The sequence below is a fragment of the Anguilla anguilla genome, chromosome 14, assembly GCF_013347855.1.
Source record: "Anguilla anguilla isolate fAngAng1 chromosome 14, fAngAng1.pri, whole genome shotgun sequence".
Taxonomy (NCBI): Eukaryota; Metazoa; Chordata; class Actinopteri; order Anguilliformes; family Anguillidae; genus Anguilla; species Anguilla anguilla.
In genome coordinates this window covers 27,370,359-27,391,676 of record NC_049214.1, presented here as the reverse complement: position 1 = coordinate 27,391,676, position 21,318 = coordinate 27,370,359, and the positions used below count along the sequence as shown (strand labels likewise).

At 41.4% G+C, this 21,318-nt stretch overlaps 1 protein-coding gene across 3 annotated transcripts in view; it reads right to left on the bottom strand.

Moving 5' to 3' along the window:
• The window catches only part of LOC118212175 (A-kinase anchor protein 2), a 120,910-nt gene that overhangs the window by 79,104 nt on the left and 20,488 nt on the right, over positions 1 to 21,318 (bottom strand). For 2 of the 3 annotated variants that reach the window (XM_035389822.1, XM_035389823.1), the window contains exon 3: positions 17,153 to 17,198. The exons of the other annotated variant lie outside the window; for it this stretch is intronic. In XM_035389822.1, the coding sequence (XP_035245713.1) occupies positions 17,153 to 17,198 (46 nt within the window). The remainder of the gene's footprint in view (positions 1 to 17,152; positions 17,199 to 21,318) is intronic. 3 annotated transcript variants of the gene reach the window in all.

The following is a 21,318-nucleotide window of genomic DNA, read 5'->3' as shown; positions in this document are numbered from 1 at the left end:
CGTGCCTCCTCAGTTGTCTTGTGTTACCGAATATGAGAACGTGAAGATGTACAAACACAAACCGTCTATTTTATGCTAGCTCATATCCGCTGGGACATCTCAATGAATAGCTCACAGGTTACCGCAGGGTTGTGAAGCTTTTTTTAAATGATGACTTGAAAGGAAGCCAGCTTAACTGTGCCATTTGAAAGACTGCAGATATCAAACACGGCATCTTCAGAAGTACAGCATGTGAAGTAGAGCTTGTAGTATTCATGTATACATGCATTCTCATTCTATACATTTCCTTTTTTCTTATTAATGCTTAATGTCTTGTGCTCCTTGAGAGAATACACTACTGCTGCAGTGGCTGCTGCTGCTGCTGCTACTACTACTACTACTACTACTACTACTACTACTACTACTAATACTATGTTCATTAATTACAACATTTGTAGTTAGCTACAAGAGATTAAGGGAAACAACATGTAAGCATAACCATGATATGACGTAGGCATTTCGGATTGATCTGCAGGTCAGACTGAATTGTGCTAGTGAATAAATATTGCTAATATATTAAACTGTGTGGAAGACAGGAAATCTGTTTAATCTATACATTTGTTTAATCTTAAAAAATTGAGAGCAAAGACTTTGAGAGTACAGCACAGAACCAGTGCGTGAGGGGCTTGTGGATTGGGGGTGGGAATATAAGCGGATACACAATGGTACTAGTGGACCTGTAATGTTAAAAAGAAGCACACAAATGTAATTTCTTCACATGACAGACATGCAGATGTTAAACTCCCTGCACACTTTAACATGATCAAAGCCATATAAAGAATAGTTTGACAGCTGTGGCTATCCAGGGTCTGTTCAGTATTCAAGTACAAAATATGATCATCTGTGATATTTAAACAAAACACACACCGTCCTGAAAACTGTTTCGATATGTTTCTCTTCTTTAATATTCTTATTTGCCATGGGTCTGTGAGGAGTTTTTTTATTTTATTTTTTCTCCAAAAATCCATAGTGAAAGCATCTTGTTTAGCAGTTACTAAAATGTCAGTTACCTCTTATAGCAGTATATTTGCAAGTGATTGCAACCAACTAAAAGCTTAGAAAAAGTTGCTTAAATGTTGAACACCTTCATCTCAAAAAAATGGCATTCCCTCATTGCTTGTAGTTACCAAAATAAAAGTCCCCTCTCAGAATATAATATTTGTGGTCTTCCTGCTAATGAATGCATGTCACTTCCTCTCCATGAAATAAATGGTGTCGGTGTGTTAGACTTGTGTTAATCTACGTGAGACGGTGGGGTCCAAAAAGGATAAGAACATGAGTGGGTTTGACGGGAGATAACGAATTCACAGTCAGCATAAATTAATTATGCAAGAGCTTCCTGTCACGCTGGCATTAGAATCCAACACCAATCGCTTATTTTAATTATTCATTCCCTTTAAAAATGAAAAGTGAGGGGGGAATTCTAGGACATTCCATACACAAAAAAGTCGGGGCAGTGTAGAATAAATTCTGGGGCCTAGAGACAGAGTTTTGGACTGTTACTTGTGCACTCACAGAACCAGAGTGCTGCTGACCGGGTCACTGTGTCTACTGCATTATGGGTTTCTGTCCCCCTGAAAATCGCACCCCTTTCCAAGCCTGGCAGCTTCTGAACAAAGCTCCCCGAGGTCCACCCCCCCCCCCCAAAGCTGGCTCTCACGCCTGCCTACATAACACCCTGTAATCCTCAGGCTTCATGATATGCCGGTCCTGCCCCCAACAGGCTGGAACTACACTTGTAAACACTACTGGTGGTGCAACATTGTTAAACTCATAATTGCCGCCTTCGGTTTTGTTTACTTGTAGTTATTTGCGCTAACTAGGCCTTGAATCAAAGCTAATAGATAAAATAGCAATGTATATGAATAAAATTAGCAATTTCTGAAATTGGTGAGGCATTACCATGTATCTAGCACTATTCTACATCCCACAATTCTGGCGAGGCTGCAAAGAGGGTAGACCTTAGTCTGAAGTATATAACAAAATATTCAACCATGCTGGGTTCAAAATTATGGGTACATGGGAATTTAGAAAAAGTGCATAGTGGAGTTCACATGGATGCTAAGGTACCATTTAGCATTTGTTAAGTGTTCAGGCTGCTGGTGATGCATTTCTATTCAGATACTGGTCTTTATGCAAACACAACACAGAGTGTTGCCCTGTTACATTGGTGAAAAAAATACTTTCCGGTCCTTTGAATCTGCATATGTTGCTGTTGGACACATCGCTGGCAGTCACATGTTCTGCGCATGCTCAACCTACCCCGCCCCCGCCCCCCATCCTACCCAGAATACATGAGGTCAGCATGACCTGCAAGCAACCAGCTAAGCCACCCAAACCCCCCAAGGGCTGTACAGATGTCAGCGACGTCATGGCTTGTCTGCAGATGTCCGCTAAGTCAGGAGGTCTGCATTAGGCTGGAAATGAGGCCCGCGCCCGCCTAAGCCCACCATCTTCATGGCCTGACAAAAAACCAGCCCGACAAGCTCTGGCAACATCTGAAGCCTGGATCCGACAGAGGCTGATCGCTGAAATGACAAGCCAGCAACACCATACGGCACGACAGAAAACAATGCAGTGTTTCCTGCAGGAAAGCTGTTAGTGAAGGTGATTGCAGCTGCAGAACGGGCGGTGGCGTGGGGAGCATCGCTTCTGCCGGGTGTTAACAACGATGGTCAACAATGGCGCAAAGCAAAGCTTCTTGTTTTTGTAGTTTACCGTTATGCTTAACTGGTAAATTAAAAACAGGCGCACTTGCATGCTTATTTTTTATTCTGTTAAACGTGATGTTAGGTTTGTCGATTACAACTCTGCAACATACAGCACAGAAGCGATATCTTTGTTTCAGTATGTGCTTGCGTAAAGTATGGTTGTAAAATAGACGAATGATGTTCATTTTAACGTTTGTAATGATCAGAACAGGCTAGCCAGCAGCTTTAGTGGCATTTTTCTTTCAGCTAAATGTGACATTAATAGCTATGTTTGTCGCTCTTGATATTGATCAGAACAGGCTAGTCAGCTAGCTTTAGCGCTGTTTAGTTCCTTCTTTTAAAAGTTACGCTTATCACTCCCGTGCTGTGAAATACAGCCATTTTAACGTGCTAGTTAAGCATTACAGTACACTACAAAAACTGTAAGCTTTGCGGCATTTTTTTCAATCGTTGTTAACACCTGGCAGAAGTGTCGTTACGTTACTACTTAAACTTCCGGGCTGGCAGTCAGTCAGTACCCGTTCCGACCCGACGTCACAGAGATAAAAATAGGCCCGATACCCGTCCCGATCACAGCATACCTTCGGGCCCCGTCGGGTTTGGGTCAGGACGCAGACCCCTAACTGAGTTCCCGCTTCTCTGGGTGACGCCATAGAAAAGTCCTCAGGAACTCCCAGCCACAATAAACACTGAGTGTGGGTTCATTTGAGGACACGCTTCAAATTAGTTCCCATACCAGATGTGTAACATCCCCCCCCCCCACCCCCCCCAAATGTATCATTCAAGGGAAAACAGCCTCCAGCAGCGGGATTTTAAAATGTTTTCCTCAGTATGCAAACAGAGCAGCTAATGTTACATTACTTCCATTTAGCAGAGGTTCTTATCCAGTGTAACTTACACATCTATCCATCCATACAGGCATGGGCATGGGTATTTTAGAATTTCTAGCCTACCAGCATGTCTTTGGATTGTGGGAGAAAACCGGAGTACCCGGAGGAAACCCATGCGGACATGGGGAGAACTCCACACAGAGAGGCTCAGGCCGGATTCAAACGCAGAACCTCCTTGCTGTGAAGCAACGGTGCTACTCACTGCACCACCATGACAACATTAAAAAATTTTTTTGACACAGAATCCATTTTTACAGCTGGATACATAGTGAAGCAATTCAGAATAAGTACTGTGCTCAATGGTACAATGGCAGTGTCCTACCTGGGAATCTAACCTGCAACCTTTGGATTACAAGCGAAGTTCCGTACCCATTATATTACACTGCGGCCATATTTACTGTACTACCCCGCAATAATAGATAATATGCTACTGAAGAAGAATAAAAAATGTGTGTTTTCTCAGAAAACTCAATCAAACAATGCTAACAATTATTGTAACTGTCCAAATAAAATTATTATTTGATTTTAATTGTTAATGTCTTTAAAGTACTTATTTTGGCAGTAATGTAAGCATGAGAATTGTATATCTTTTCACGTATGGTAAAACACAATATTAGCCAATGAAATTCCAAATTCAATTTTATTTATTTGTATAGCACTTCATACAGAGAAACTGTCACAAAAACACTCTATGGTGTAAATGTGACCTTGTGCCTGTAATAACCAGTTATGCCGTAGTTAAATCCAAACTATGTCCAGACAAGTGTGGACAGCGCTATAAAACTGCTTATGTAAGACTACGCTCCCCTTTCCCTAGCATTAGCAATTCTGAATTGTTGCAGACGGTGATATCTGACCATACTAATATAATGTATTTAAATCGAGCTGAGAAAAGAATGAAGTAAAACATTGTTCTCAGGAGCCGACCAGCTTGTTTATATACTGACTGAGGAGCTGCAGCGACTATGACGGAGGATTCACCACGGATGACTAAACCATGAGAAAATGCTTTATGGAAAGAGACACATTACTCCGTGACCAGTGTATTTGAAGGAACTACTGCCTGTGTATCCATTTCTTGCCAAGTATGCTGGCACATGCCGGCTCACGGATTAAAATAAACACTGGACGGGGACCCAATGCAAATGTTAAGCATGCAACGCACATTCTCCACCAATGAACACACAGACTCTGACTAAAAAGACCCAGTTCGAGAACCATTTCACAAGCACGAAGTGTAAGGTTTAAATTGAGATTTTATCTTTTACTAATGATACTGTTAGCCAAACACCATTCCAATAAGGTCTTGTGTTGAACACCACTGTAAGTCCAAACTTACGGTAACAGCATTTCCTACAGTAAGCACGGGACACAATATTACTGTAAGTGCTGAAGAGGTGGGCGTAAGGCCTGCATTCAATTAATATTTGTTCTTAACTTTGTGTCCTAGCAAGTGTTACACTTCTCCTTCACACCCTCAGTTTGCTGCACTTGCCAACCTCTGAAGTCGCTGGTAAGAACTCATTAGTGCGTGTGAACAGAACATTACACAGAAAGTAGGACAATCCTCCATTTTGAAGGAATCAGTATGTCGGTAGGAAACATTTGGATTGCTGAAACCTGCACGCCAAGTTAGAATAGCTAGACTTTAAAGGTAGAGCGAAAGCTTTATGAAACAAATTTTGAATACAGGTTTTTACTAAATTAAAAATACAAGAAATATTAAAACAAGTTTTTAATATCAAATGCAATACTTTTGTTGTGACCAGTGAACTCTTAATATTGCAAAAATAACAAATGAAGCAACAGTAGCTCAATATCCCTATTAAAAGTACTGGCTGGATCAAGAGTGGCCTCATCTTCACACTTCTTACCATAGGATACTGAAGAGGAGCTCTGTAAAGGTCATAGGTCACCATGTTGGAATGCATTGGCTGGGAGAAGATCAGCGGTACTGAGCATGCTAAATAAGTCGGGCAACAACACTGTAGGGCGGCACTAAATTCTTCCAGAGCTTCCTTCCATGTGGCTGCAGCTGCGTGTTAGCGACAGTTCCACAACTATCTTTCCCTCAGTGCGTCAACAGACTGACATCACCCTGTCCCAGTGACTACTGCAACCAATAGCCCTTCATCTTCTTCTAAATCAAAATGGAATTTGAAGGAAACAGTCAGACTTAGGCCAAAAATTAGGCTAACCAAAATCAACTGTTTGGAACATCACTAAGAATAAAGAGAGCACTGGTGAGCTCAATAATTACAAAGGGCCTGGTAGGCCAAGGAAGACCTCTACAGTTGATGACCGAAGAATTCTCACCATAATGAAGAACCCGTCCAAGAGATCAGAAACACTCTTCATGAGGCAGGTGTAGATAGTTTTCAAGGCTAAAAAAAAAAAGTCTTGACTGGCCAAGTCACTGACCCAAACTGAACCCAACTGAACATGCACTTCATATGCTGAAGAGAACACAACTAGCCCCCAAGCAGAAACTTCAGATGGCTGCAGTATAGGCCTGGTAGAGCATCACCAGAGAAGACATTCAGCACCTGGTGATGTCAATGGGTCATAAACGTCATGCAGTTATTGCATGCAAAGAATATGTGACAAAGCACTAACTACTTTCTACTTTCTTACATGACTACTTTCATTTACATAACATAAATATGTCCCAAACATTTTAAGGGGGTCTATGTAAAAACATGTTATAATTTCTACATGGTGAAAACGAAGTTTATAGAAATACCCTTAAATAAAAGCTGAAAATGTGCACACACTCAACCACATGGGAATTGTTTGATTGCAAATCTAAAATTGTCGAGTGCAGAGCCAAATCAAGAAAAAAAAACATGTCTTTGTCCCAAACACTATCGAGCTCGTTGTGTACATAATTACAGGGTGACAATGCATTTAAACAGCCGCCCCGTGATTACGGAAGTTATGGAATATTTTTAGATAATTGCAAATCGCATTTCGTTATTCTAGTAACTCAATTACAAGTATCCAGATTAAGCCAGGGGGGCTGGAGAATGAACTTCAGAGAACTGAGAATCTTAAAACGAAGCAGCGCGCTCATGAACCCAGATGCCGGGCAACGGCTGGGTGAGATAAAACTAATTAACCGCATAGTGCGACAAATCGAGAAAAAGGGAGAGGGAAACAAAGCCAGCGCACCCTCCAAAGCAAAAGCAAACCGCTTTTCGCACGTTTCTCCGTCAACAGACCGCCATCTGCGCACATGCAGCTGTGCACCGACTTCACGCTCAACACAGTCATATAACGTGGCCCATGGCGACTTCAGTCTTACCATCTGCTCTGGGGCTCGTTTGGGCCACAGCACACTGACTTACTGCATTCGTAGAGGGTCCCACGCCATAAGCACCATTCTTCCATATTTCTCGATTAGGAACGTCCATAAAACGCCGAGGTATTCGTGCTCACATCGAGGCCACGCTCATATTTGATTTCACATTAACACGTTCCAGTTAGGGTAGGCACTCAAAGAACCATAGCCGTAGGGTATATAATAAATGATTTACAAATATGAAATCATAGGGACCTACATAAAATTTGATAAATAGAGAAATATCAACTACACACTACAACAAGGTTTTATTAAAAAACTATTTCAGTATGGTGGATCAATTTTGCTCGAAAGGACATTCTTATCCTTTGACTGAGCCAAAAAAAAGTAAAATCAATCGCCTGTATTTTCACTAATAATGGCTGAACAAAATCAATAGCATTCTCATAATTCTTCTTCCATACGGGCTATGTTGACAGCTCTCTACACTTTCCCACTCACAAAATATATCTGCACTACTCTATAAGTCAATGATGTGGCCTGCTTCCGTTGCTTTATATGGAGATGGTGTACAAACGTGAGGTTCAAATACCTTCCGTATGGTGAAACAAACATGATAATTCAGTCAAAGAATGAAGAAGGCAAATGCATGTATCACCATTCAATATGCCTAAGAGTATGCATGTATATATACATTTACCATATCCCCCTAAGATCCAGCAATTTATTTCATGTCCCCTGTAGGGTCTTAATCTCAAAAACCATATATTCTACTTTCATGAAGTACACACTACAAGAGACCTTCAATAAAATTAAAATAAATCACATTTTTGAAGGTATTTTCACTGCCACAAAAAAATTGCTAAATACATAAACTTCTTTTCTGTATGCTTTCAGGAGCCTACACAATCGCTTTATTTCAGAACTCTCACCTTAAAGTTTCAGGTGAAAAAATGGGCCGAGCACCCAAAATAATCATGTTAAGTAGTAACTTGAGACTAAGAGCTCTACACTGATGCCAGACATTCCTTTTGACTTTATGGTCTACTCAGCCACTGCAGTAATGTGATCTAAAACACGTGGGATACAGTAATAATTACCACTCTGTAGTAGCATTATTTCATTACAGGCATTTAGCAGATGCTCTTATCCAGAGCGACTTACACAGCTTTTTACATAGCATTTACATTGCATTCATTTACACAGCTGGATATATACTGAAGCAATGCAGGTTAAGTACCCTGCTCAAGGGTACAAGGGCAGTATCCCACCTGGGAATCGATCCAATGATCTTCAGGTTACACGACCAGCTCCATACCCTGCTACTTATTAGCAGTGCTGTATGTATTTAAACTTATTCATGATAATTCAATCAACTGTTATCAAACAAATACGCAAATCAGTCCTACTGAGGGAAGAAATAAACAGTATGACCTTAGTAATAAAATATATTTAAAAATGTATAAATTCAAGTAATTCTAGGAAAGTAGTTCATGCAAGCTACATGGGCTTTAACAGGGATTCTAGTCTCTTGGGTGTCAGGGCTTCCTAAATTATTTTCCAGAAAGAGACTTGCAATAAATCCCAGTGTGCTAAAGTTTATTTGTCAATTGTATCTGCTTCCTTTGTTGCACCTGGGCTAAAAAGTACTGTCAGATGTACAGGCGCTCCTTGTGTTCTGTTACCACAGCGCTCATGATAATATGAGTTTCATCCAATATATATACACGACACTGAAAGCACTAATAGAAGAACATTAAGCTTGTCTCCAGATACATGAAAGCAAAAAGTGCACTGTATGAGGTGTCAGACTGTTTACTGGGCTCATATAAATGGGTCCATTTTCAAGTGAAACACTGCAATTGGGTTCTCTGCGTGAAACAACAATATGAACAACTCTTTCACAATAAAGAAGAGCTTCAGGAGCAGATGTGGATGTATCAATGACTACTAATGAAGATTTCACAAACAGAACTCCAGGGGCTAAACTGCAAAATTCAAACCACAATTTGCAAAACCAGGATGGCCAGGGTACAGTGTTTTAAGAAGTACCTTAAAAAGCCTGCAGACTTTTGGAAGAAGGTCTTGTGGACAAATGCGACCAAGATTCACGTGTATCAGAATGACTGCAAGAGGAAAGTGTGCCTCATCAGTGAAAAAAAGGAACTGCACCTCATCAGTGAAACATGGTGATGGGGGTGTAATGGTTTTGGCATGAATGGCTGCTACAGGTACTGGCTCACTTGTCTTCATTGATGATGCAACAGCTGATAGCACCAGCAGAATGACTTCCGAAGTTGCGGGAAGCATTGGGTCAGCTCAAGTTCAATTAAATACCACCAAACTCATTGGACAGCGCTTCATCCTTCAGCAAGACAATGATTCCAAACTGATTTTCAAGGCGAAACTGGATATTTCTTGACTGGCTAAGTCACTTGCCCAGTCTGAATCCCATTGAACATGCATTTGATATGCTGAAGAGAAAATGTACGGCAAGCACTTCTTGAAACAATCAGGAGCTGAAGATGACTGCAGTACAGGCCAGGCATCATCAGAGAAGATACTCCTATTGCATGCAAAGGACATATGTCAAAGTAGCAAACATGACTTTTTTAATATGTTTCTGGAAGGTATAAGGTAAATTTCTGTATTCTTTACCCCACGAAAGCCATCAAGAATGTTTACCACATTAGTTATATCCACTGACGAGCACTTAGTGAAAATCAAAGTCTGAGAACTATTACGCACATGTGGCAAACATTTTCTTATGCCCCCCCCCCCCCCAATCCCTCTTAGCGGCAAACAGAAAACAAAGACAAAGGCACAGCATTCATGAGAGCTGTGGCATTCTAGTCAGGCTCGTACGCAACTGTTTACTCTACACTCCGGCACTGAACCTTTTCAGAGCAGGTCAGAGCACACGGGCAGCGTTTAAAAATACTGTAGGCTCAAACTCGCTCACGCATTCCACCCGTGCCCTCTCTGAAAAGACACGTTTAAATTACACCCCTAAAAAAATCAGCTGAGGGCTAACTGGTATGTCACGTAGTCTTACTCTATGTAAAGAGAAGTGGGGGCCAAAAAAAAGAGAATAGTACAGGGAGGGCTTAGGCTAAGCGGCTATCCCGGGATGTTTCCACAAGAACACGAAACCCAGGAAAGGTTCTTTATGGAAATCAGGATTGTGTACTTGTACGGGCTCTTGATGTGGTCCTTGATTGTTATATGCCTGTCCTAAGGCTACATATTGAAATACTTGCTGACATGGTCTAGGTCACATTATATGTACATGTTAATAATCATTGTATTACAAACATCTGTAGTATAATGAATTTCATCCATTTGTCTCTGTTTTGCTCAAGACTATCTGCTTCAAAAATAAAGATGAACTAAACGCTTTGTAGAATGGCTTAAAACCATTTTTATTTGCATATATAGTTCATACATATACAAATGACACAAAACACACATTTAATAATATATTTCTGCATTTGAATAAATTCAGTATAGTATCAGCATAAAGTAATATAGTAGAATATAGTATAGCATTGAAAACCAGATAATGAAATGTATTAAGAATTACTGAAAGAGCTTAATTTTTAGTGTGCTTATTCATAGATGAATGAAATGCATTCTGGCTAACGAGAGCTATCAGGCTGTTCAATTCAGCATAAATAGATAAGGTTTTCAAATTTAATACAACTGAGATAGAATCCAACATAAGGGAAGCGATACATAACAGATCAATTGGTATTTGTTATGAAAGCAGTAGCCATTAGCAACTACAGCCATGTCAAATACACTTCAATATTTAGTTAACAGCCAAAACAAACCAAAGAGCTCAGCTGGAATGAAATCAAGAATACTAAGTGGGTCCTTTGGTCCTTCTACTTGCCTTAGACAATTTTAAGCTCACAGCTCAAGTACTTAATAGTGTATCAGTATTCATTCAAAAAGATCTGGGTGGTTACTGACTATCTTGCTCACTACAGACTATTAACTATCGTTCATTAGGACAGCATAACATTTTTAGGGATAATACCAAAGATACTCATACAAAGCCCCAAAAAGTTTAATGTGTCCCAAGCTATATTTGGGACCTGAATTTCTTACGGTCAGCCAGTTATCCCATAAATCCCATTGAAATATATGGTGATCCCATCATAGGCTGAGACATGAACATAAGCTGTAAGTAACTCCTTGGTGTTTCTATATAGCTTCTGCAGACATCCTAGAAGCAAAGAGTGTTCATTATAACAATGTATACTGTAATAGAGGCTTTAGTGATCAAAAATCAGTTGGGTTTTTAAGCATACACAAAAAGCTACTAAAAAGATGCTACTCAAAGTGATCGTTCTAGCATTATTTTCCCTACCTTAATTTTCAAAATGGCGCATTGCATTTTACCCACACATACAATACAATAATTCTTTGCTATATTCTCTATGAACACCCTCCTTTGGCCCTATGCTGTTTTGAAAACTACTGGATATTACAATTACTGTAAACATAACTGTTAACTCCGTACAGCACAGTGTTTAGCCAGCGGGATAAAGGATCCAAATAGAAATGAAAACATTCCAAGATCTGCTATCCAGTACAAACAGGAAGTCAGGTCAGATCACAAAGCGGACAGATGTACATCTGAGGCCTACTGAGACTACGCTCACAGAACCCAAGGACAAACACACACTGAAAGTCACTGCACTGGACCGCTGCCCCGACACGGACAAAAGAAAACGGGAATGCTCTGCTCAGCCCGATTCATTTAATCTGCAATAAAAAATAGTGAAACCACCTCATATGCTGCGTTCCTTAGCCTAGCAGAATGTTGGCAGGAGGTAGCGGAGGATATTATTTTCCTCCGGCCTCTTATGGAGAGACTCATTTGTTTTACAGATTAACGAACGTCTGTCTAGCAAGCTTATTATTCCAAGTGAAACAATATTACAGTTGTCCATAACTTCCAACCTTTTTTTCTTTTGAACTGAGATCATTCGCATTCCACTAATGTTTTGGCTTAGCCTCTGAAATTACTCTGAGATTAACATCACCAACGAGAGATATTTGGGGATGAATATGCGGAATGGAAATATGGTGCTTCATAACTGTATCACCACAGTCATAATTATATCATCGCAGTCTTGGTTTATTAAGGGCATCTTATGCAAAAAGGTGGATTTCTAGCAAGTAATTTATAAACTTTTACAGTTTTATGACGTAAAAAATGCAGTCACTGCTGAGCAATTGCAGTGCAACTTTCACACAGCCGTATAAACACAAATTTTTAAAATCGTTCCTCATAAATTAAGTTTAAGTTCAAACTGAGGTTATGCCTTTTGTAAATGATACAAGCTATCTTTCTCATCAGTACCTAGTGAGACTGCAAGCCAGACACCCTTTCCAGTATGTTCTTGTGTTAAACATCTGCAAGTGGGTGTAAGGCCTGCATTAAATTAACGTTTGTCCGTAAAATTGACTTTCAAATAAATTCAAGTGTTAGTTGGCAATTTGCCAACAATCTTTCAAATTCTGTAAGGCAAATACTGAACATATATTTGAAGAGAAAACTACCACTTGCATTTAACTGTGAGTTAAAGTTAAGTACAAGACAGACCTAGACTGATTACAGTAAGTAAAAAAAAAAAGAACATATTTCATGAGAAATACAGAAGGAATGACCAGACAGCCACTGCCTACACAACTGTCAGACTGTCTCAAGAGGTGACAGACACCGGACTCTCCTACCCACCCTATGCCTTCCCCCCGGCCACACCCCTCATAAGGCCACGCCCCAGCACACGCCCCAGCACAGACCGCCAAGACAGCTGCTGCTAAACTTAGCCACCCAGTAAACGACTCTGCCCTGGACTGAGACGGGCGAATGGGTGGGTGAACGGGAAGATGGAGGCTGAGAAATTGAACTCATCTGCGTAAACACTTGAGAGAGAGAGAGAGAGAGAGAGAGACAGAACTTCCCCACATCAACACCCTAGCGAGTCGTTTGGCACACATTTAACTTGATTTGAAATGTGGCTCCTTTTTATTGGATGACGTGAAAAGCCAGTTTGCAACTTTGCAGTTTGCTGACATCACACGGTCAGTTGGTAACAGACACTCAGAGGTTAACGGCTAAGTACGTGCAAGATGTCAAGGCTGCACAGATAGTTGGAAAGTAATGAAACAAATGAAATTTCAGCTTTAGGTAACACTGTAATATTAAACTGGCAATAAATACAAAGCAAATACACACGTAGTGTGCCACTGCAAACTTTATACTGTACCATCTAATCACATGCGGACAGTTTATTGTACACTTTCCATACACAAGGCCCATGCAGTGTTTAGGGTTTGGGTTAGAGGAAGCGTACGGTGTAATTTCATCTGATGATAGATTATATTACCCACAAATGAATATTCCGCTATGATTTTGCTACTAGGTGAAGACTGATGTGTCATTAAATGGGTATAATACCCACTTGTTCAAACTGTGACGCAGCTACGTTCACATTATGACCATTGAATGTCCTTTGATCCGTTACCTCGGTCATTAAAACCCCGCAGCTAATACCTACAGCAGTTTAATGTGATGGTACGCAGGCTCTCTGCTTAAGGATCGGTGAAGTGCCAAAATGAACATGAACCTCACTTTGAAACAAAGTGCTCCATCAGTAGTGACTGCAGTAGAGAGCGATGCTTCTCGTAACTTCTTACCATGATTTTAAGGCAACATAAATGCTCCCATTGTATGGCTTTCAAAGTTCAAATGAGTCCACGTACCTAGACCGACGAGACCGACTAAAATGATCATATTGTCATATCAACACAAGAGCAATTGAGCTGACAGGTGCTATTAATCCAGTGGCCCATCCATTTGGCAGTGTATGAGTGGACGCAATGTAAATGCTACGTAAAAAAATTGCGTAAATCGCTCTGGATTAGAAGCGTCTGCTAAACGCCTGTAATGGAATGGAACAATCAATTTGTTTATCCCTTAAGCTGGAACTGACGGCAGCGACGGCCGTCGTAAAAGCACAACCCCGAGACCGTTTTTTAAAAAGCCTGACCGCTCGTGGACTGGCTGGGCCGACTTCAAGGAAGCCACAGCTCTCGCTACTCTGCAAAAGCCTGGGAGCTCTGCGCAGTGGAGTTTAAGTACATGGTTGGGATAAAAACAGATGCTGGATGGCGGACGACACACACAACACAATCTTCTTCCCAGAAGTCGTGTGTGGCTAAGCTGGAGGTGGGACGAAAATCTGGTAAAAAAACATGGCGCTGATGATCGTCTGAACGACCCTCTCGCAGTCAACAGCATGACATCACCAGAGCTTTTTATGACCAAAATGACATGCTACACAGGTGACCCCAGCTCATTGGTCAATGGGGCTTTCAAACATGGCTGACATATCTGCCACACGATCAAGGGGGCCTGCAACACTCGTTGTCTCTCATTCAGCAGCTCCATGACAGAAATCCCCTATTCTGTGTCGCACAAGAGATGAATTTTTAAATAATTTATGAAGAACTCCTCATGAAGGCTAGAAGAAGGACAGGGACATGGCTGCGTGCTGCGCAGGCATTATGGCTCTGTTTCATAGCCTGCTCTAAGCATGTCCTGCATGTCCTTGTCTAGGACTGACCCACTCTCCCTGCCTGGGGCTTTTTTTTTTTGCCTGTAGGTCAGGTCCGCTATGTGTCTTTACGACCGCTCCAGTTTAACAAGGTAACCGGGAGTGACTGAGCAGTGATTGATTATGCAGATAGACCACTCCTGCTCTCCAGCAAATTATGACATTAAACTAAATGGATGGCACCAGTGAATTAATGGAATTGAGGAAACATGCAAAATCCCTCCTAACTGCGCTACACGTGGGCATAGTTTATTTTTATAAAAACTACTAAAGACAACAGAAAAAGTTGAGGCTGGTACATTTTGTGATTTTTCATCATTATACTTGCTCACTGAAAATAACTCTCCTACCATGCTTTACTATTGTTCATGCACGCATTTTATATTTTATAAGTGGGGTGACATGGATTATGACTTTGAGGATGCCAGTAAAATATGAAGTGTAAAGAGAATTATTAAGAAATATTGCAAACGATAGGAAAACATGTTTATTGTAACTTGGGGAAAGGCTCAGCTCAGCAAAAGAAAAATAATTTTCTGTTATGAGTGCCCATGAACGTACTATATGTAGGCCTACTCTTGACAGAAATTCAGCAATATTGTTGAATGAAAAAGATAAATGTGTCAATACCAAGCAGCATCACTCTATGGGAAACTGCCTGTAATTAATAATAGCGGTTATTAAACCAGATGGGTTTGCTGATGCTGCCTCAGCACATTGCTTCTTGCAGCTGGAGTTCTGAACTCCAGGCTAAAGGACCTGCCAGCCAAACTGTGTCCCACTGGACTAGATTCAGTCAGTTTATCCCAAACTTTGACTTAAAAATACATTTCTTTTTCGTTCACAAACACAGTGTGGCAAGTTAATTTAGCGTAACTGTTTGTGACAAGAAAATGTAACGTCTGAATTTAATTTTGAGGCGTTCACAAGCGGCGGTTGAATTGAACCGCAGAGCTATGGGCACTGCCAACAGTTCCACAAAGCAATCATAAACCGTCGTAAGGAACATTTAGCAGCTAGCCAAGCTATCAACTCCATCTTAGATGCCATGGGAAACAGTAGGTGTGCTCAAAACATTTAGTGAACCCGTTCTCTGTAACAAAGGAAAAATTAATCCATTCCAGCCTGTTGGAAACTTTTCCCTTCTCACATATGCTGAGGTGGTACAGCTGCATTCACAGTGCTTGTAACATATTTCATGCATATCCCCTTCAGTATAATATATGCCGCACTTTTCGCTGCCGATGTTGAGAAAAGTACAGCATATACTTAAACAGTCGAGAATCACTTTTAGTGAGTCACCCGGACAAGTTGAAAATGAAGCGCTTCAAAAACAACTTTGAAACCGCTGACTTTCCTTGTCTGGTGTCCAAGGAAGACAATGAAAGCAAAACGCAGAAGCCAGACTCAAACCAACCGTGCATTCATACCGCTAAATGTCGTAAAAAAACAATTAATTGCCCATTATTAAGCTGTGCTATTTTCTGAATATACGCCACTTTCCAGCTTTTAAATGGAATGTATGGGCTTGCAGACATGTTTTATGTAGACCTCATGTTAATGATACATCGTGCATTCATTTGCTGGCTGATTCATTGCAATTTCTCCTCTCTTAAATTAATAAGTAGAGAAAAATGTTAAAGGGTAGGTAGTACTCCCTCTCCCCTTAACAGCAAAAATAGTTGTGTGAGTGTTGACTGTTGAGCCTACCTGTCGTATATCTGTCAGCACCAACGCATACTGTTCAGCACAGTAAACCCTTAACACCATGTGGCACAGGAGCATAGCTACATTCAGTTCATTTGTAGAAACTAATGACTTTCATCTGTTCTGGCCTCCAAGCAGACACCCCTTACACTTCAATTATTTATGCCTGGCCGTAAGACCATTAAGAGCAGCGTTCCACGCCTACACTTAACCTCTGACATTACGGTCGTCATTTTAAACTCATTACCGCGTCCGGAAGCCTTAACCTTAACTACAAAAAATGGCAGCGGAGTGTACTTTTAGCAGTTCTGCAGGGCGGCGTGGAATCAAGACTGGTGGACATTTACGCACATTTACGTCTCCCTCCCTTCCATGTCCACGGACGCTGGCCCCGCGGACCTTCATCTGAGTCAAATATACCTCGGAATCGCAGCCATGCACCGACGCGGCCAAAATAGTTTCCCATCTGTTGCGCCGCGCTTGTGCGCGGCTGTTGCTCCCGCTGGCACCGTTCAGCCTCACTCACAACTGCTGCTCTCCACATCTCCACAAAGAAACACTCAAAGTTCTGCTCTTAGACATCCAGACCTGATTTTAACCCATATCTGCTAATATGTACTCCTAACCCAGTCACCTAACCTGAGGTACAAAGACATAGAGCCTCTGGGGATCTTTGATCTTTAATCTTGAGATAATGCATCTTCACTGGAATTAAGCCTCAGAGAGGACAACACAGTCTACTTAATGAAGGTCAATCCCAGTCAAATTAAACAGCAGCATCACACACACACACACACACACACGCAATAAAAAAGACTTCAAAAGAAAGGGAAGTGGGCAAAGAAGGGAGAGGAAAAAAGGGAGACTTACTGCGAGAGCTTGGAGCCTCTCTTTGTGAAGTTCGGCCTCAGCCATCCTGGAAAGACAAGGGCAGAGAGGTGAGCGGGAGCGTGTGGCGCGTTGGGTGGCAGTCCCCCGGTGCGTGCGTGCGGACGGGCCGACGTTGAGAGAGAGAGGGAGAGAGGGAGGGAGGGAGCCGCGCGCTGCGACGCTAGGTCCTTGCGCGGTAATCCGGTCGGTGTGTGAAGCACCGCGTGCTGAGGGCAGCCTTTTCCTTGCTTGCTGGCCGTCCGCCTGCTCTCTGCCTGTAAGACGACTGCTGCCCACATTCCCTCTCTCTCTCTCCCCCTCTCTCTCTCTCTCTCACTCTCCCCCCCTCACCCTCCCTCCTTCTTCCTTCCCTCCCACCCTCTCTCCCTCCCTCCCTCCCTCCCTCCCTCCCTCAGTCTCAGTCACTGGCCATGTATGTGCAGTGAGAAAGCAGAAGCCGAGTCGGAGGATAGCCGGCGCGGCCACTGTTTTTTTTCCCGCTGGCGGCTGGCGGCCCCGGAGACAGACGAGGCGCGGGAGTTAGCGACGAGCTAGCGGGAGCCGCGGCTGCCAGGGTCGTGAACGCGGCGCGGGAGGGGAGGACGACGCCGCCGTGAGACGCACCTTTAATGAGACCCTGCCGTGCGTCTGCCGCTGAGAGAGAAAAAAATCAGGGACGGGCTTCTCCCATTGGACAATGCAGGTGAACTGTGAATAAGTGCTGTCTTTGTTTAATATTTGATTGCCAATCCTGTACTATCAATCTATTTATCATCAGTTTTCTATGGACTGCTCTAGTTTGTGGGATCTCAATCCCTCTGTAAAATTACCTTTAAATTATGAATGGCAAAGCTTATATGGTGTTATGCAGTAATAAGGAATATTGTGCGCTGTTATGCCTTAAACAAACAAAAATAAAACACACTGAGCTATCAATCACAAGTGCTGAGTCTTGTGGAACTGAATATTTAAATGTTTTATTCTGGATGAAATTAAACTATGCTATTTACGCAACTGTACCAGCAAATACTTGTTTTTCGTTTTCATGCAGTGTCATTTTCGTTTTAAACCAAACAAATAAATTAAGCTGTGAAATATCACTAATATCACCCTATGGTGTGCTGCCCATTGTAACTTTGCACTAGCTAATAGCTTAAGATGTATTCACGCCATTTCCATGCTAAAGCCTACACATCCCACACTGCAATGAATCTGCAACATCAGGAGTGAAGGTCCTTCGTAATGAAGGTCAAAGTCGGGGTTTCCAACATGTCAAACTGTGACCTCCCCCCACTGACAGATATGGTACATTCCCCACCGAGGGCCACCAACTGAGCTCACTGAGCCAGGCAACTCCACTTTTAATTTCTCATTAATTGGTCATGGGGGTGAAGGGAGAGAGGGCACAGGAGGAAGAGGAGGGTACAAACCTCGTCACCTCTATTTTCTCCTCTCAAGTGCCTGGATTCAAAAACTCCTTATATGGTGATATAAGTCTGCGTGAGCAGCGAGGCGGTCTGGAGTTCTCTGCGCTAAAAAAGCTCTCGGGAATGCATAAAAATGCATTGGATAAGACTATAGCATAACATTATGTCCAACAGCAGACATACAATGCGAGGATTGTGTGCCTCTGCTATATTTAGTGAGGGGAGTGTGAGTGAAAACAGCATGCTTTGTTTACCCTTAATTCTCAAGCCTGTTTTAATTTCCTGCCTTGTAGTTAGTTTAAACATTTGACGGTATTTAGGAGTAAGTGATTTAATAATTAAGGAAAATAATTGATTAAAATTCAGCGTTTATTCAAATGCTGCCAATGTTTGATGAACAAAGTACAGAACAATGCATCTCCATATATTGTGGCATCAAATTTAAATATGGAGTCCTCCAAGTAGGAGGTTTGCATGGATTTAAGAATTGATCTCTTCAACTTTCTTCAAAAAGAGACTTTTGTTTGAAAAAAATCTGTTTTTTTACCATCTAGTTTACCATACATGATATTCAAAACTTGGAATTAAAGAGTTTTAAATTGACACTTAAGTGCTATACATTATTCACCCCAACCCAAAATTAACAAGTGTTGTGTTTGAAATCTACAAGAACCACAGCATTGCCAGATGGCCAGTTTTCAACCGGAATGTCTCGTTTTCAAAATTTTTATTATAACTCACAAGGCTAATGTTGTTCGATTTTGTCCAGAGGTTCAAGAGAAGAAAAAGACAGTAGGAGCCGTCTCAATACAATCTCACACTAATCTGGAGTTGTAATGGGGCGCGCACCGGCTAAGACAAGACTGGCAAGATTTTACTACGACTTCTAAGACTGTGAAATCGCTTCAGATATTGCCAAGAGTAAGGCCAGCATTACTTTCAGTAGGAGGCCTGCATCGCTACTGCCGTAATGTCTAGCAGGAGCTCAGTAACGAGATAACATAACCAAGTCCTAATGATCATGTCTGCATTTGATTTGATAAGGTGTGATCTAACAGACTCCAAATGGTTCTCATCACCATAAGAAGGCACTCGACTGGCAGTTTTCCCCCCTTACGTAAACACTTAAAGGAGCAACACACATTGTTTCATTTTTGCAAATTTATGAGAGGCTTAGAGGTTTATAGTAGACTTGTAAAAAAACTCCAAAACATGGAGAGGGGTGACTAAGCAATGAGTGGAACTATTTCCCTTTTCTTACTGAAGACAAGCAGCTGGCAAAAACATGATTAATACCAAAACGAAGGGAGATGCGAAGAGATGCATTTACATAAAGAAACCGGAACATGAAAAAGCTATAGAAAATTGGGGTTGATGAAAACAACTGGCTTCCAAGACCATATCTGCTGTATTTTGTGATCAGAAAGATTCATTTCACATCTGATGGTGAGAGATTCAGTCACTCCACTCTCATATTTTTGACTTAACTCATCATTTCTGAAAATAAAAAAGTGACAGATTAAATATCTGAAGAATTCTGTTCTGGCTTCATAATTTTCCAGAAAAATCTAGCTCATAAATTGACTCAACGCAATCTGCCAATAGAACCCTCAGTAATAGCACTGTCAAACTATATGCGGAAACTAAATGTTGAGACAGCATCTCTGGCCCATTAACATTAAAAACAAAGGGTGCCTGTGTCATATGCGTCCGGTGCATTGTCTTGATCCTGAAAAAAATGGTGTCACCACTTTACAGTGGATGAACAAATTAACCCATCTCCACTTCAAAGCAAGCTCGCTGGCTTGGGCGGGTAATAGGAAAAAACTGTACCAAAAAGATATTTGCAGACATGATCATGTTCTTTGAACAGCCTCTCTGCAAATACACAATCCATGATTATAGTTTTTTCAAAAAAAGTTTCCGCAAGTTTCCTCCCATGCTAAAATGGGTAACATGGAGGTCGAGAGGAAGTTCCTGAGGGAACTCTGAAATGGAAAACTCCCAGGAAATGGTGCTTTACTGAGTTGTTCAATCCATTGTGCACAACATAAACCCAACAATGAATCCAAATACAACCATTAAAAGAGATGAGAGAAAATGTAGGTATATTGATACCTCAAGATACAGTAGATTTGAGCAAAGATTAGCAAAAACCTGTACCGTTTCATCATATTCTGAGACTATAATCAGCTCGGAAACATTGACTGATAGGGCTTGTGTTAATTTATCCTAAATACAAAACACACAAAATATGGTTTCTCCGGCCACACACTAAAACAGAAACTGTGTTTATAAATGAGCTGATTTCAAGTTTGGCTTTGACTGTGAACGTGTATACAAAACAAGGACACCGAATGAGCTGAAAACGGAACATTTAGGCAGCGCTGAGGGGCATGTTATTTTGTAATCTGATACCAGTGCTGGGGAGTAGTTTAACTACATGTAGTTAAACTAGTCGTTTAATTACATTTTGCAGCTGTTCCCTGGTAGTTCAACTAGGCTACATTCTTAAATTATTTTTTGATTAAACGGTAGGAAAATAATTGCATTTCGATACAACAAATAATAAATATCTCCTACAAAAATCTAGGTTTTTCTTATATGGCATTCTCATGTAAATGTGCAGTACCTGGATTATGAGTCTACAGTATATGCCATTGACCTCCTTCCTGATGATGAACAGATGTTGACTGGCCTGGGATTCGGGCCACTTACGTACCACACTTGCACTAAGAG